Here is a 17,017-nt window from a genome sequence, read left to right on the forward strand (position 1 = left end):
AGCAGCAGTCCCCAGGGGCCAGCCTAGGTCTTAGAGATGACCAGGTCAATAGCTGAGCCTCCAAGCAGGCCTCCTGCAGTACAGCAGCCTCCCCCCAGATGGCCATTTGTATTTCCAATACCCCTTCTCCCAACACGATGGCATGGCTCGGCACCTGTAGCTCAGCGACTAGGGCACCAGACATATACACTGAGGCTGGTGGGTTCAAACCCAGCCCGGGCCTGCCAAACAACAAAAAATATCTGGGCACTGTGGCAGGTGCCTGCAATCCCAGCTACTTGAGAGGCTGAGCCAAGAGAATTACTTAAGCCCAAGAGTTTGAGGTTGCTGTGAGCTGTGATGCCATAGCATTCTACCAAGGGTGACACAGATTTTGTCTCAAAAAAAAAAACAACGAACCATGATGGCAATGAACTGTCTGCCTTCAGGAGTAGAGACTCCTAACTGAGCCACTGGCCACAACACCTTTAGTCAATTTCTTAGTGGCTCTGAGGCTGGGGCTTGACTGGCAGAGACTTTAAATGTGGCAGAGTCAACATATATATTTATTCTCTCTTCCTGGCAAATGCCACTAGAACAATGTTAAAATAAAAAGGAAGTGAGTTCCCACACAGGAGGGAGGTAGAATCCAGATGCAGAATGGCTCTGGCCCTGCTAGTTCCAAGAGTGGAGAAGACCAGTGGTCATGCTGGGATGTCACTCCCAGGACCTTGTGGTCATCTGGCAAAGGGCATGGGACATGCAGGATAATAATTTACACTGTCGAAGAGCCTGAGAGAAGTGAGAACTGGGGACTGGCAGCAGGTAAAAGTCCTAAGAAGCTCTCATCTTTTATAGTGAGATCTAAAGAGAGTATCTAGAGTTGGAAATGAAATGTCAGCGTAAGCAATTTTTAAGAGTAAATAGCAGGGTGGGGAAAGCAGCAGCAGAAGAGAGGAGCCACAGGAAGGGGCCCTGGACAGTACCAGCCTCCAGGAGGCAGAAGGTGCCCTTTGAACATATGACTGTATTTCCCACCAGCTAGACACACTGGGCTACTTTTTTACATTCAAAACTTAGTGCTGGAGGAGTATAGTATGGTGTAAGGTTCTGTGTGCCCATCACTATAGCTAACACCTCTCCAGTGCCTGGAGCTCTGAGGCTGCCTTGTGACAACACTCCATCCCCGGGTCCACCGCTGACCAGCCCCCTCTTGCTATCCTTCAGATTACAGCTAATGTGTGACTTTCTCTAGTTTCTCCCTGACCCCCAGGTCTATGGAGCCTTCTCTTTCCTTGGATGCACGCCTGCTCTATTACCTGGTACCCTAACAGCTGCTTTCTGCCAATGTTTCTGCTGCTACAAAGTGAGTTCAGGGACAGTGGGCTGGCTGAGCTGGGTCCCCACATTCACTCCAGCCCAGAGTCTCTGGCAGCACCGAGCATCCCATGCCTTCAGCCTGTGTGGACAAGCCAAAGCCCCAGCTCAATGGCACGAAATAAGTAGGGGGCCCCGCCTGTGATTTGTCAATCCAGGAGAGAATAACTCAACGCACACCTAGTAACTCTGATGCACGCTGTCAGTCCTGTTCCTTCACCAGCACTGTCCCCAACATGAGGGCTACCTTTCCAGATCATTCTACTAACTACTATAGAGTCATCTTGAAAGACCGTGATACACAGATCATAGCAGATGCTTTAGGCTGAGGCCTAGCAGACGGAAAGCAGTGGTGTGTTAAATGTCCAAAGTGGAGCTCAGTCCTCCTTCTGAGAAAAGTGCCCACAGCCGGGCTGGGGTGGGGCAACCAGCCCAGGGGCCTCACAGGCCGTGTCCCCCTCAGGGTGGCAACAGGGCACAGGCAAGAAGGCACCACAGTGCACCCAAAGCATACCTGTCCTTTAAGGCACTGTTCCCTGCAAGGAAGTTCAAGGGCACAAATGTTAACCAGTGTAAATGAGCTGGGAATTCCCTATTAAAGTCATGGGATGAGTCTGCCAGCTCTCAAGAATTCTGATCAGAATGAGAGGACAAACCACAGGGTGAGCTGCCAGGGCACGGCCAGTGTGCACAGGGCTTCCTCTCATTTTCCCCATACCTACTTAGGCCAGATGTAAGACAATGTTTTCACTGAGCACGTTTTATAAAAGGCTGTCCCTGTCACAGCAAGAAGAGACAGAGAAGCCAGCAATCTCACCAGTTCTGTCCTCCAGGTCTTCCTGATCAGGTCCTGCCCCATCTTCTTGGTCTGTACCGTCTCCAAGCTCACTGTCTGTGTTGTCCTCGGAGTCCCCACTGCTACCATCACTGCTTTCTTCTAGATCATCAGAAGTAAAAACACAGGCCCCAGGGGCAGTGTTTTTTCTCCAAGACAGTAGAGAGCCTGGGATTACTTTGTAAATGCATGGAGGTATGCAGGAGTGCACCTGCCAAAGGGCTACCAGAGGCTGTCCCCAGGGCTGGTGAAGGGCAGACACAGGGAAAATGGCTTCCCTTTATTCTATGGCAGACACAGGGCAAACGGCGTCCCTTTATTCTACATGTTATTTGCATTAAAAATGAGATGCAAGAGTTAAATGTACTACTTCTGCAATTAAAAATCAAAGAGTAACTGGCCAGATGCAGTGGCTCTCGCCCATAATCCCAGTCCTCTGGGAGGTCAAGGCAAGAAGTTTGGTTGAGCTCAGGTGTTTTGAGGTTGCTGTGAGCTAGGCTGACACCAAGGCACTACCCAGGTTGACACAGTAAGATTCTGTCTAAGAAAAATAATAAAAAATAAATAAAATAATAAGAATAATTAAAAATTTTTTTTGTTTGGCCCCATAGCTCAGTGGTTAGGGCGCTGGCCACATACACCCAGGCTGGCAGGTTTGAACCCAGCTGGGCCATCTAAACAACTGCAACAAAAAAAGTAGCCAGGTAGGTACCTGTAGTCCCAGTCACTTGGGAGGCTGAGGCAAGAGAATCGCTTAAGCCCAAGAGCTTGAGGTTGCTGTGAGCTGTGACGCCATAGCACTCTACCGAGAGCGACATAATGAGACCTTGTCTCAAAAAAAAAAAAAAGAAGAATTTTTTCTTTTTAAAGATTAAAAGTTGGCTGGATGTGGTGGCTGACATACCCATCTATAATCCTAGTACTCTGGGAGGAGAGGCAGGTGGATTGACTGAGCTCAGAGTTCAAGATAAGCCTGAGCCAGAGTGAGACCCCTGTCTCTCTAAAATTAGCCGGGCGTTGTGGTGGGTGCTTGTAGCCCCAGCTACTTGGGAGGCTGAGGGAAGAGGATCATTGAACCCAAGAATTTGAGGCTGCTGTGAGCTCTGATGCCACGGTACTCTAACAGGGTGACAAGAGCAAGACTGTCTCAAAATAAATAAATAAACAAAAGAATGAAAGCTGACAATTAACACACAGATAACTCGGAAGGGGAGCTGACAACTTGGAGAAAATGGCAGGCAGGCCTAGACATTGCCCTCCTGGGGGAAGCCCCTGGTGCCAAGTGGCTCACCAAAATCACTGGCCATGTCCACAGGGCCAACATGCGGGCATCCCTCCGGCACTGGGCTCCAGGCCACAAGCTCATGCAGGCTGTCGTCGTCCATTGCTACACATGGGAGCTCAGTCTGAAAGAAACCAGAGCTAGGCAATTTCCTGCATGTCCCAGGCTGGAAGCCCCCTGAAAGAATGGCAACCACTTCCTACACAACGTGCCCTTGTGCTGTGTCCCACCTGTGTAGCTCAGGGACGTAGAGCCATGAGACACAACACACACACAACTTCAACCATTAAGTTGTGCACAAATTAAAAAAAAAAGACATTGGCTCAGCGCCCATAGCACAGTGGTTACGGTGCCAGCCACATATACCAAGGGTGGTGGGTTCGAACCCAGCCCAGGCCATCTAAAAAACTGCAACCAAAAAAAGTAGCCAGGTGTTGTGATAGGTGCCTGCAATCCCAGCTACTTGGGAGGCTGAAGCAAGAGAATTGCTTAAGCCCAAGAGTTTGAGGTTGCTGTGATCTGTGATGCCTTGGCACTCTACTGAGACCAACATAGTGAGACTCTGGCTCAAAAAATAAATAAATAAATAAATAAAACCAAACACGAATTCTTATTTATAGCTAAATTCAAAGCCAGATCTCAATTTATAATGACTAGGATGTTTTTATAAAAATAGCTACCTGCAACACCCCAACAGACACAAAGGAAATGGAATAAACTTCTGAGCTAAGACCAGTAAGGCTTTTCAACTGAGGGCTGGTCACCACAGGGCTCAGCTGATAAACAGGCCCCACTCCCTGCCACACCACTCTCAGCAAAGGCTAGCCACTCTCAGGAGGCCAAGAGGCTCCACTGAGGCTCTCCTGACCTTGCCCAGAGCACACCCACCAGGAACTTCTGAGTCCCTGAGGCACCTAGAACCAGGGAAGCGGAAGGAGCAGAGAGTAGGCCCTGGCTCTGGAATCCACTTACTCTTGGGCTCCTGATCCGGTAGTGTGGACACTTGAACTGCCCACCACACAAGGTCACTGCGAGGGTAACAGAGAATACCTTTATAAACACCCTTAGAAATCCTCCTACATCAGGGCCTCCAACTTTGGCTCCCAAATAAGGAAAATCTCTGCTCATAGCTCCTTTCCCTCATTTCCCAGGCAACCCTTGGAAGAAACGCCTCTCGCAAGGGAGTCATGTAGGAATTCAGTGGGTCACCGTGAAGCCCACCCTGAAGCACTCTGCTTTCCACCAAGTCCAGTTTCCTCCCAGGTCTGAGGAAAGAGCATCACATGACAGACTGGTGGGATAGGGGAGGGAAGGCCATCAGGACCAGAACCTCACTGCATTGCAGAGTCCATCACGGGTCTCACATTTTGAGCTCCACGTCTGTTACAACAACTAGGACAGGGGTATGACCACCACTGCTGTACAGATGCTCCTGGAGGACAATTCCAACTGGGCTAAGGCTAGATCAGAGACCAGGACCGCCCACTTCCCCATCTGACAAAGCAGTACGAAGCCCCTAATTCTAAGATGATGTTTTCTCAAATAGTGAATCCATGTTAATTCAATGCAGTTGTCAACTGCCAAAAGCTGCTGCTACCTGGAAATACTGCACTGAGAAGTGGTATTGCCCAATCATTAATCTTTCTTCTACCTGGTGGTCTAAGGTTAAGATAATTGGCCACTATCCCTACTCAACTCAGTTTGTACCCCCACTGCCTCGTATACTCAGCAGAGACATCCTACTTATCATTGTCCCCAAGTCCTGGGCAAAGCTCCTGCTGGAGACACTGACTCTAGGAGTACTCAGAGACAGACTCCACGTCCCATCTAAGGAGCGACCCCTCTCCTGTGGGGCACACGGAGATGAGACCTAGAAGTGAGCATAGCTGTGTCCATTCCCAGAGCTGGACCCCATGTCACTCTGGGACACCTGCTCCAATACCTACCCTGCCCCTACTGCGTACAGTGCAAGGGGAACACAGTTCCTGCCCTGGAGACAGGGAAGGAGGTAGATACACATGTGAATCTACCAGAGAACATTTCAAAAACACCAGGAAATACAAACCCCTAAAGATCACCTAGGAGACCACAAAGCAGAGCTAGGGGGAGTTCTAGGGTCTGACCCCAAGTGAAATCCTCACTGTCAATTGTATTTCATACACACAAGGTCAAAAATAGGAGTAAGTAAATCCTGGCTTCTCCCTTGACGCACCAAGGCCAAGAACTACCAGAAAGGGGTGAGTGGCAGGGCTGGAGCGAGGGCTGCCAGAAGAGATCAGTGGGCAATGACACTGGTGGACACACGAGAGCTTGTCTGAAAGACCAGCTCAGGAATGAAGCTCCAAAAGTCCGATCACCTATGGGATTAAACCCTGAGGACCTTTGTACTCTCCACCGCGGCTGGTGGGGAAAACCTCTAAAGGCCTCTTTACACTCCTCTACTGTAGCAGTGGGAAGGCTCAGGTTATGTAAGGCTGAATATCACCACTTCCCGGATCATCACACAACAGCAACTGCTGGAACCTTCCTGCCAGAGAAGAGGAAAAGAATACAAGTAGCCTCTGCAGGCATTATATTTTTCAGAGCAAGCACCACGGACAAGATCACAATTTGGGATCACCCCCACCAAGAACCCTCCAGTCAGAACTCTTGTCCCACCAGCAGCCCCAGCTCAGACGTGTCTGCCCTCTTTCAAAATCTCCAGGTCTGCCATCTGTCCCTGGCTGCAGTCTGGGAAGCCACTTCTGTAAGGAGGTCTCCAGCCTTCCCAGGGATTATTGGGGCTCTCCTGCTCAGCCTCCGGATGTGGGAAAAATGAAAACAAGAAAACATGTTTCTCTTTTCAGATTCAAGGAAACCCATACATTTTGCAATTCCAACGTGTATCAAGAAAACAAAAGGGCCTCTGGTGTACCTATGCTAAGCCCAGAACATGAGTGCTGGTTCCAGGCACCAGGCAAACCTACAGTGAATCCAACGTCTCAGTTTGGGCCATGTTTGTCTTTATTCACCATTTAATTGTAAACTGCAATGGAAGTAAAAAAAAAAAAAAAATAGGGGCCCTAAAAGGCCTCTGCAGGACTGGGATGAATACCATGCTGCAGCACTGCCCAGGGTTCTGAAGCCAGGTGTGCTCTGAACACTTAGCAATGGCACTATGCTGAAAGGAACCATCACCATTTTTTCGACTCGCACAGTTCTTCTCATAAAGAAGAAAACCCAGCGGCCCGGGAGAAAGGTAAAGTCCCAAATCAAGCCTTACCTCAGCCTCAGTTGACCACTGGCCAAAAAGTTGTTCACCCAACAAACTGACATTTTGCTGTCATATAAAAAGAAGTGTACACAGACCCCACAGTGGACGATGGTGTAATGTAAGCCTCGTTAAAAAGAGCAAAGACAAAAAGGTGGTCAGTGTGAATAAAAAAGAGAGTTGGAGGGCTTGAGCTAAGTATGCTGGTTGTCACTCAATAGCTGTGTGACACCGCCAGGTTACTTAACCTCTCTGGGCTGGTAGCCCAGACTAGTCGCGAAGACTAGGTGAGTTAAGAAGTAAGAAATCCAGATCGTCAACCACAAAGCCCTACGGAAATGAAGACAAAACCCGAAGGCGAAGAAGACACCGACAACCGGAAGCTGGAAACAAAGTTAGCGCATAGCCCGGCTTTCCCACAAACACGGCGGGGAGAAATCGCAGCCGGCGGGGGCGTCACAAGACCAGGCAGGTGGGCTCCCGCCGCGTCCCCGCCAGCCGGTGACCGGAGGGCGGCAGGGCCCAGACGCCGGCCCCCAGACCCAGGGCCTTCCCGCCTCTGCGGGACTTCCCGGCGCCCGCCCGCCCCGGGCCGCTCCAGGCAGCCGGGCCGCAGCCCCGCGGCGCCCGCCTCACCCCGCGGCCAGCGCGGCGCAGGCCTAACACCGCCGCGCAGGCCGCAGACAAAGCGCGCGGCGCCCATGGGCCGCCCGCGCGGCCGGAGCCCCGGGATCGGCGCGGTCGCCGCACCTACCCGGGAACTTCGCGCCCCTCGGCAGCTCCCGGGCGCTCGCCACCGCCGCCGCCCGACCGGGAGCCGCTACCAGGCCCGGCTGTGTCGCCGCCGCCGCCGAGACGCGCTCCTCGACCCGGAAGTGCACGTCTCCGGCTTCCGGGGGCCCCGCCCTGCCCGTTGGCCGGAACCACTGGGAGCACGACGGGGAAGAAAGGTTTCAAGAGGAGGAAAGCGCCACTCCCCGTAGTCGGAGGCCTGGAGGAGTCAAACGGCCCTTCCACTTGGAGAGCCGTTTAACTCTAGACTGCTGCCCGGGGAGATAAGCAGCCGGGAAAAACTTGCACCGTCTAGGCCTCCCCCTTCAGACCGGGCAACTGGTCCGGCCTCCTGCAGGCTCGAGCTCCGCCCCCAGCCAGGGCCCCGCCCCGCCCGCGCCGGCCACTCGGTGATTCCCCGGTCCTTCCGGGAGCTGGAGTCCTGGACTAGCGCTGGGGCCCTTGGGCGCGCCGGATGACAGCGGGAGGAAGGCTTCCTGGTACCCCTGCGAGCTAGATCTGGGCTCCATCCTTGCATGCATTGAACAAACTCTGACGGAGCCTCGGTGCGCGGGCCCCTCCGGAGTCTGGGCCAGCAGAGAAGGCACCCCCAGCTCGGGTCCCCTCCGGGTTGGTGCAGGGAGGCACAATAAACTGAACACTGTAAAAACTAAACCACGTGGTATGTGCGCTAATAAAAAGACAAAGCAGGGTCGGTCAGGAGGTCTGGCGCCTGGGAGGACTGGCCAGGGTTAATTAGGTGCAGAGGATGGCCCTCCGGACGCGGAAACGGAGGCCTGCACGGCTGGAGCCCAGCGCGAGAGGCTCTGGTGGCACCGCTGGGGGTCTCGAACAGATAGCCGGCACTGCCTTGCAGGACTCCAGGCTGCTGTGGGGACAGCAGACTGTGAAGTGGCCAGGGTGGAAGCCCGGGACCAGTCAGGAGGCGACGGCAGTGACGCCGGTTCGGGGACCAGTGTGGCCTGGGCCTGGGTGGGATCGGCGCAGACGTGGGAAGTGACGGCTCCAAATAGTTCTGAAGACAGAGCTGATGGGATTTACTGAGGAGCTGGGTGCGAAGCTGGAGGGAATATGAGGCGGAAAGGAAGATGGTAGGAACGGGAAGATGGGCTCCTCCCTGGGGAAATGAGTAAGGCTGGAGAGCCCCTGGGGAGCAGGACAGGCCAGGGGAGATGGAGGTGAACACATGAGGGCAGTGGCTGGGGGCCAATGCCTGGACCCCAGGACTCTTAACTTTAAGAGGTTGAGAATCTGCAAAGGAGGCCAAGAATAAGCTTGTGGGTGGTAGGGATGGGTGGGTGGAGGAACAACCAGGAGAGGGGCTTCCAGATATCTGGGGCCAACCACCTTGCCACAAGCAGGGGCCGAGGTGGAGCAACCTGGGGCCTGAGAGCAACAGCAGTGCTGGGGAAGGGGCTGGCTGGAGGGGACTTGGAGAGAAGAGAGGAGTGTAAGCAGGGATAGTGAGCACCAGAAACTCTTGGGGAGGGGGTAGGGGCAGAGAGAGAAGCCAGGCCAGAGAGGGTTTTGTCTTTTCTGTTTGAAATGGGAGAAAGAACAGTGTACTTAGGGGCTCTGGAAAGGTTCCTCCAGGAAGGAAGAGTGGATGGATTGGGAGAGATGGGTAGTCTGAAGCAATTCCTCCAGTATCAGTGGGTCCCCTAGGCCAGCCCCTGCACCCTAGCACTAGTCTCAATCCTGCCATCTCAGGCGAGTTTCTCACCTTCTCTGTGGCCTTAGTACTTGGCTATAAAATCAGGTGTTGATGATCATGCCCGTCTCTGAGGCCATCCTGAGGGCTGGATGAGTATGCTTCAGGGTTGTTCATGTGGTGAACAGGCACCTCCCCTCCCTCTCAGCTTGGGGCTGTGCATGTGCTGGTCCTTCTTGCACACCTGCCTACCTGTTGAAGGCCATTAGATGAAGGGGACCCACAGACTCATGCTGAGGTTCCTGACAGCAGGAGGATAGGCAGTTGATGGGCCGGCCCCTCCCACCCCAATCTTTCCCTGCTTCTATCAGGCTGCTGGGAATTATAATAAGCACACACATCACGATGAGACGTGAAGAACATTCCTTCACCTACCTACCACACCAAACTGTATTTAGATGTGAGAGGTGACCCAGGGAGCTGCCTAGAGCCAGACTGGGCCCAAACTGAGCATAGGTGGCACCTCTTAAGACCATCTTGTGGCCACATCATTCCAATCCTTGCCTCTGTCTTCACATGGCTCCTCTATGTGTCTGTCTCTCTCTCTGTCACTTATAAGGTCACTCGTCATTGGATTTGGAACCCATCCACGCAGTCTGGGATGATCTCACTTTAATCATGTCTCCAAAGACCCTTTTTCCATATAAGGTAAGATTTACAGAGCCTGGGTATTAGGATATGGACATATCCTTTTTTTTTGGGGGGGGGCGCACCATTCAACCCACCACAAACAGTGAGAAGAGGGGCATTCATGACAGCAGGGCAAGACAGCTCAGTCACCTTGTCCTCTTCCCTTCCCCGTCCCCTAGGCCCTGACTTCTTCCTGCAAACCTTGGTTCTATCTGTTCACCCTGACTTGCGCCCTGCCCTGCAGGTGTGAGCCTCTTCAGGAACCCCACTACTCCCAGGGATTTCTTCCATAATCCAGGTCTTGTACTCGCCATTGGAACTGAGCTGGCCCCCGTTTCCTCTACTCTTCTTTCCTAGTCCACAGATGGCCACACCCCACAACACTGCGCTGGAATTTCTGTCCCCAGGCTACCAGCTCCTGAGATCCTGGGCTGGGTCAGTGCCTGCTCAGGCAGGTGTGGATGCAGGGGGGCCATGGGGGTTAGGGTGACAATGGTGGGCAGAAGGACCCTTTGGAGGTTCCTGGAGGGCCAGGCTCTGAGGCAGGTGTGGGAGACTCTGGTTGCTTTCAGGGAGGTGGGAGGAGAGGAACCGCTCTCTGCCATCCACACTGACCCAGACGTAGTCAGGGACCCCCGCCGCCTTTGAGGGCGGGGCGGCACAAGCAGTGAGTCCCGAGGGCGCCGCGTCCGGGCCCAAGCAGATCCCTCCCGGGTCATGGCACGGGCTAGGGCTGTGTGCCAGGAACCCAGCGGGTTCCCGGGGAGGGGCGGTCCTCCCACCGGGGATGGGGGCAGAGTCGGCCGGGCCGTACCACCGAGCTGGGAAGAGAGGGAAGCTCCCTGCTTGCCTGGGTGGTCGCACCACCAGGGATCCCGCCTTGCCCAGCTGCCCGATCGCAAACCGGAGAGCAGAGGACCGAGCTGCTGGGCCGAGACCCTAGCCTGGGCTAGGACGCCCAGCGGGTCGGGGCAGTACCACAGCGCGGCTGGAAGGAGAGCGTCGTGGGCCATACCACCCTCCTGGCCGGCAGGGGACGCGCCCCAGTCCCGCCGCGCCTTCGCAGCCCGCGCCCAGCAGGCCCCGCCCGGCAGGTGGCGGCCCCTCCCTAGGCCGACGTGCAGAAAGGAACGCGCGGGCCTCGCCCGCGAAGGGCCGCGCGACGGTGGGCGGGGTGTCCCGCCCCCGTCTCACGCCCACTGGCTGAGGCACCGCCAGGCGGGCCCGCCTCGGCCGGCCATTGGTTGCGGGACCCAGTCATTTGCATACGGGGCTGGGCGCGGGGCGGTGGGGCCCTGGCCAGGGACGCCTGGGGATGGCCGGGGGTGGGAGGATAGCCGCGGCCGCTGCCGAAGTTGGGCCGAGAACCGGCGACGACCCTGCCACAGGGTCGCAGGTGACACACAAGGGGTCCCAGGTTGGCGGGCGGGGGCGCACCCCACAGGCCTCCCTCTCGCTGGGACTGCGGGGGGTCGGGCTGGGCAGGGGCGGCGTGGCTCGGACGCCCAAGTTGGAGGGGACGGGGTTGGGGGGCGACCTCTCCACCCGCCCGCCAGCCCGCTCGGCCGTCCCTCCAGGCGCAGGGCAGCCACTGCCCACCGCACACTGCGCTGCTCCAGACCCACTGTGCGTGTGACAGCGGCTAATCTGTCCCTGGGCAGCGCGACCCCCCGGCCCCTCTGTGACTTGAGTCTGGCGGGCAGGCGAGCGGCCACGCAAGGGCTGAGGGCACGCTTCAAGGCCCCGGGGTGGGGACACTTGGCCATTGAGGGAGAAGGGGATGGACAGGGTTGGCCTGTCTGCCCAGCTAGGAGGGTCAGGTAGGGGGGAAGGGAGACATTCAGAGGCTGCACTGCCTTCCTTTTGCTGGGACTGAGGTTGGACTAGATACCCCCTTGGAGGGAACTTTCTTGTCCTTGTGTGTCCCAGGGTGCCAGGCTGTGCAGAGTTCCTGGGACAGCCTTCTCCATGTCATCGAGCTGGGGGCAGCCTTGGGCAGACACTGGTGTTGTGGTCAGATCTTCAGCCAGCAGAATGGGAGCCTACAGGATCAGCCTCCTGAGGGCCACCTCTGGGGACTTCCTACAGGAAGACAGTGACCAATTTGGCTCTTCTTTTTCTACCACTTCAGTGAGGCCACTGAGGGAGGTCAGGACCTTGTGGACCTATTTGTGGGGCCCAGGACATGCCACTCCCAGAGGTCTGTCTGCTGGGCCTGCCTTTTCTACTGAGCCTTCACAAGTCTACTGTGAATATCCAGTCGGGGAATGTGTTCAGAGCAGCTCAAAGCCTGCAGGGGCTAGGACACCTGTGGCAGATCCTGTTTTCTCTCCCTAGCGGGAGACAGGCTACCAAAAAGGAGGAGGGAGGCTAAGTCAAGGCCTCACAAGGACACGTACAGATCTGTCACCACAGTGGACTGAGGCTGGGCAGGTGAGGGAAGACTGAGTGTGGCCTGCAGAGACAACTGTGGGGGCAGCTGGCCCAACAAGAGGCCAGCTCTCAGCAGGGCCTGGCTCTGCCCTCTGATCCCATACACCAGGTAGGGTTCTGCCTCAGCTATATCTGCGAAGGTGGCCTGTCCTGGCTTGGCCCTGCCCTACTGTGGAACTGGATATTTTGGGGAGCTCAGCCCTTCCTTACTTCAGTGCAGCATACAGCATTGTTTTCAAAGTACAGCTTAAAAACTCAGAATAAACTTTCCAGCAACTCAAAGCTTTGTTCAGTGATTTGAAGCACTCTGGCAACTTTTCCTAGCTATGAGATTTTGCTCACCTGGGTCAGCCATGGAGGAGGAAGGCTCTGTCCCCTTCCCCACTCCAGAGCACTGTGGCTGTTTGGGGGCCCCTTTCCTGGTGGGGAAGGGGGCTTGTTAATTTCTTCAGCACTGGCAGCAGATGACCAGGTGTGGGCACACGAGTGGTGGCTTCAGGAGGAACAGGTGTTCCTTGAAAACAGATGCAGGAAGAGGGGGCATGTGCTCTGCAAACTCTGTGCCTGCTCTCCCTTGGGGCACTTATGACTCTGCCATAAGTGCCCTGCCATGTGTGGCATGGTCTCTGTATGGCATCTGGCATGGCCCCCTGAATGCTTATTTTGGAAGATGAGCCCATGAAGGGGATTAGGCTAGTGCTCCCAAAGGTACAGCCAGCTCTGCTGAGTGCAAGGGAATGGGGAAGCAGGTCTCTCAGACCCTAAGCTCCCCACCCCCCCGCCAGGGTACATGCAGCCTCATTGGCCTTTACACTCCAGGCCATGGAACTCGGTGCTCTGCTCCATCTGGGTCCACAGGTCAGGCAGGTCCAGGCCCCCAATCACCTCCCGGGACAGGTAACTGTGATCCAGGCAATGGGCTTAGGCAGGAGTATGGACAGGAGTGGGTTTGGGCTGAGGGTTCCAACCTGCAGACACCAGGATCAGAAACCGCTCCTGCCTGGCCTTTCCCATGTCCTTTTCCCTGCCTCAGGCAGGAAATAGCTCCAGTTACTCCCCACAGCAGCAGGGCCCTGGTCATCTTGGCCTTTGAGGAGTGCCTCTCCTGATACCCATGGGTGGCTTCTTTGCTCCTTCAGCTCAGGACTTCCATGTCTCCTATAGTCTGCCCCAGAAGAAATGGGGAGCACCAGATCCAGCTGAGGGGCCACCCTAAGAAAAAGCTAAGTTCATCCCAAACTTGTCTACCCCCTCAAACCCAGCACAAAGTCCTCCATGATCTAGGGCGTCCCCATCTTCTGTCTCTCAGGCTACACTGGGCCCTCAGCACCCTAAGCATTGCTCTTCACAAAGATTTCTCCACCTCTAGCCATGGCCCTAGGAGCTGGGAGAATGTGGCCCAGCCTGAGAACCTGGGCTCTGCAGGAGGCAACAGCCAGCCCAAGGGCCCAGGCAGGGGCTAGGCTGGGATGTGGGTGCCATCCTACACCAATATGAAAGCTGCAGGTTCACAGCAAAGGCTTTACACCCACCTGGTGGGGAAGAGGTAGCCCCTGCCCACTGGTGCCCACACCCTCTTGGGCCTGGCTGACGTAGGAGTCCAGGATCCGCCCCCATGAGCACTCAGCTCTCAGTAAACCTGACAGGCGGGTCTAGCTTGTCCTGGCATCCTCAGTTCCTGCTCCTGGTGGGGCACAGGCCAGATGAGGGGGAGCCAGGTGAAAGAGGGGCCCAGACAGCAACCCAGGCCAGGGATGAACCAGCAGACCCCATCAAGTTGGGGCTGTCAAAGGGGAGCTGCCAAGGAGGGTGGGGGCAAAACAGAATGTGGGGTCCTGCAAACCCCAGCCATGGATCTTACTGAGCAGTGGTCCCTGAGTGATACCATTCTCAGGAGCCCCAGCTGTGACCAGATCCCGGCAGCTTGGGTCAGTCCCCAGTAGCCCTGGTATGGATTCCTCAAGTTCTAGACCCCACAGACCCTGCTCAGCTCAGCCTCACCACACATGCAAGCTATTTTGTATTTAGGGCAGTTTATTGAGGTTTCAATGTTGTGGTAGGGAAGGTGGCATACATGTTCTTCTGTGTACACGTCCATACAGGGAAAGACACCTCCCGCAGGCAAGCACATATCCCGGGTGGAACACACGGTCCGTGAACCTCCCATCACCAAAAAGGAATTGTGGCCTTTGGGGCCTGGCAAGTTCTGAGTGGGCTGTATCTCATGCCTCTTCAGAGGGCTTGGCAAACTTGGCAAGGGCCAGGGTGACCCTTCCAGCACCCTTCAGCCCCTGCATGGGCAGAAGCCTCTGTGACTGCTGACTCTCCTTCTAGGGTCCAGGTTGGCTTGTCTCAGCTGTCCTCACTAGTCTGTCACTAGAGCCTTGGGCTGGAGTGCCAATGAACATCACTTTGGGGCAGGAGCTGCTACCTCCAGAAGTTCTGCCTCATGGGGGCAACTGTGGGAGGGACATAGGCTGAGGAGGCTGAGGCCAGAGGAGGGAGTGGGGATGAGGCAGACATACCATCAGGGCTCAGGCTAGACACAAGGACAGGACTGAGGGGAGGTCTTGGGAGGGACTCCTCTCTCAAAGGAGGCAGAAGGTCCTGTGGGAAGGGCAAATCAGCTTGAAGTTGGCCTGAGCCCCTACCTCCCCATCTTCCCCTCCCCCTGGAACTGCTCCAACCTGTAGGGGGGCCCTGTCTGGCCGTGGGGGTGATGGCAGTGCAGCCCCTGTCTGCTGGATGAACTGCTGCAGGTTGCACTGGCGGAGCTCCCTGTTCAGCTCCTCGAGCTCCTGAGCCTGGGCCTGAGGGTACAGGGGACCCTCAGGAGCACAGCCGCGGGTTCCATGGCCCTTGTGCCCCACACAGAGCACTGCCCCTAGGCTGATTCCCACCTGTATTGGGGGTGGGGAGCAGTCAGGGGGTTGGCCCTGGCTCACCTGCAGGGCCCGTTCTGCAGCCTCCAGTGCCCGGCTCACCAGGGCCAGGCTGCCCTGTACTTCTGCACTATGCTGCTCCTGGAGGGCTAGGTCCTGGCGCAGGTGCTCGGCAGCAGATGCCGTGGGTGAGGGGGGTCCAGGGGCCTCTGCAGCCAGCCGCAGCTTGGCCTCCAGGGTGCGGGCCTGGGTGTCCAGGGCCTGTAGCCGGGCAGCATGCTCTGCAGTGGCAGCACTCAGTGCCTGCAGACGAGCCTGCCCCTCTTGCTCTCGAGCCTGCTCCCGACGCAGCTCCTGTTCCCAGAAGGCCTCGTGGCTGAGCTCCTCTGAGTTCCTCTGTACCCTGAGCTCCAGGCCCTGCAGATCTGTCCCGAAGCTTGGTCTGGGCATTACAGGGGCCACAAGTTCTGGGGAGGAGGGGGCAGGTGCCAACTTGGGACACCTTGGTCCACAGGTCAGTGCTTTGCGGGACTCATGGCCTGATGCTGCCCGTGGCTTCGAGGGGAGGCTGGCACGAACTGGACAGCGCTCTGGGGGTGGGCAGCTGTCTGAAGAGGGTCTCCCAGCCAGACTAGGCCCTGTGCGCCTCAAGACAAACTGCACGTCACTGGCAAACTGTCCGCAGGTGGCCTGGGCACCCACTGGACACTCCTGTGGCAGCAGCTGCCGCTCCTTCTCTCTAAGACGCTGCACAAGCACAAAGCGGCCTGTCTGGCCTGAAGGGAATAGGAAAGGATCAGCCTACATTGCCCTACCCTCATCCATTTGGCTTGAGGGGCTGGAGAAGACAAGAGGGGTCAGCAGCAGACCCACCCACCTTGGGGGAACATGGGGCTGGACAGACAGACCCCCCAGCGCTGCCTGAGGGGTCTGGTGACCCCCAGAGGACTCACCTATTGCTTGAGCTAGCGCAATGACCACTTCTTGGCAGGTGGTTTGCTCTGAGACCCCGCACACCACACGCTGGATGCCATCCACCCACACCTTCAACTCCATAGCTGTCAGCCACAAGAGCATCCCAGTCCTGGGAGGAGGGCACAGGCCGCAGGGTCAGGGCGCGGGGTCACAGCCTAGCCCTCCTCTACTCCTTCTGATCTGGCCCCAGAAATGGTTCTGGGCTTCAGGCCCTCAGCGTGGACTCCGCCCTCTTGTGCCCAGCCCCACCCGCAGGCCACACATTCCTGGGGTGCCCAGGAACTGGTTTAGCCCTCCACAGGTCTTTAAGGATCGCTCTACCTCTCCAGCTCCTCTCGCAACGCCCCCACTCCCGGAACATGGCGACTTATTAACCAGGTCCAGGATTTCCTGTCTCCCGTCACCCTGCTGCGAGGGCGCTGCCTCCTCCCGCGGGCGGCTGTCCCCAGCCACCTAAGGGCTGGGCGAGCAAACGCTGGCCCTCCGTTGCCGGGGACACCCACACCAGGAAGGCATCTTCTCCCGCCCCAGAGGGGCTCGACCCTGCCCCGCTCCTGAAGCCCCTCCTGCCTCATGGGTGCGCCCGCCCCGAAGGTACTGGCCCCTCCGCGGGCCCCGCCGTCCACAGCGCGGACCTCAGCCCGGAGGGGTCCACATGCCCTCCGTCCCAGCCCGACAGTAACGCCCTTCCGTCGGACTCAGCGCGCTGGCCAGCCGGGAGTTCAGGAGGTTCCGGAACCCGGCGCAGCTCACCTGGGCGCTCGCCGGCCTCCGGGCCTGGGGCACTCCGGCACTGCCGCAACCTGCTGCCCCCAGCGCCTCGGCGCGCCCCGGTCCCGCGACCCTATTGGCCCGCAGCCTGCGCGCCCCG

General features: G+C 56.8%; 2 protein-coding genes across 5 annotated transcripts in view; both read right to left on the minus strand.

Annotated features, from left to right (window-relative positions):
• Positions 1 to 8,148, minus strand: part of PHRF1 (PHD and ring finger domains 1) — a 32,854-nt gene extending 24,706 nt beyond the window's left edge. Inside the window, exons 1-3 of one of the 2 annotated variants that reach the window (XM_053561196.1) lie at positions 7,478 to 8,148; positions 3,483 to 3,597; positions 2,174 to 2,290 (exon numbers count right to left, since the gene is read on the minus strand). In XM_053561196.1, coding sequence (XP_053417171.1) covers positions 2,174 to 2,290; positions 3,483 to 3,576 — 211 coding nt within the window. In that variant the 5' untranslated portion in view covers positions 3,577 to 3,597; positions 7,478 to 8,148. Of the gene's footprint in view, positions 1 to 2,173; positions 2,294 to 3,482; positions 3,598 to 7,477 lie in introns of both variants that reach the window. The other variant, XM_053561195.1, reaches the window with a different exon arrangement.
• Positions 8,149 to 14,312: 6,164 nt separating this feature from the next.
• Positions 14,313 to 16,995, minus strand: RASSF7 (Ras association domain family member 7). Of its 3 annotated transcripts, XM_053561403.1 has the most exons (6): positions 16,900 to 16,995; positions 16,125 to 16,255; positions 15,235 to 15,947; positions 14,977 to 15,099; positions 14,815 to 14,896; positions 14,313 to 14,748 (listed from the first exon to the last, which is right to left on the minus strand). In XM_053561403.1, exons 2-6 carry the CDS (start codon positions 16,246 to 16,248, stop codon positions 14,717 to 14,719), a joined length of 1,074 nt encoding a protein of 357 aa, XP_053417378.1. In that variant the 5' UTR covers positions 16,249 to 16,255; positions 16,900 to 16,995; the 3' UTR covers positions 14,313 to 14,716. The 3 variants fall into 3 exon arrangements, with proteins under 3 accessions (XP_053417378.1, XP_053417376.1, XP_053417377.1); XM_053561401.1 differs by having other exon boundaries at positions 14,313 to 14,896; XM_053561402.1 differs by having other exon boundaries at positions 14,313 to 14,896; positions 16,782 to 16,907.
• Between the last annotated feature and the right edge of the window lie 22 nt (positions 16,996 to 17,017).

This window comes from Nycticebus coucang, chromosome 14 (assembly GCF_027406575.1).
Source record: "Nycticebus coucang isolate mNycCou1 chromosome 14, mNycCou1.pri, whole genome shotgun sequence".
Lineage (NCBI taxonomy): Eukaryota > Metazoa > Chordata > Mammalia > Primates > Lorisidae > Nycticebus > Nycticebus coucang.

Bases quoted from the DNA above. Each gene is read 5' to 3' on its own strand.
- RASSF7 (XM_053561401.1), bottom strand. From the start codon at position 16,248: ATGCTCTTGTGGCTGACAGCTATGGAGTTGAAGGTGTGGGTGGATGGC. The intron at 15,948-16,124 runs GTGAGTCCTCTG...TATTCCCTTCAG, and splicing joins TGCGCTAGCTCAAGCAATAG to GCCAGACAGGCCGCTTTGTG. The intron at 15,100-15,234 runs GTGAGCCAGGGC...CTGTACCCTCAG, and splicing joins CTGCAGAACGGGCCCTGCAG to GCCCAGGCTCAGGAGCTCGA.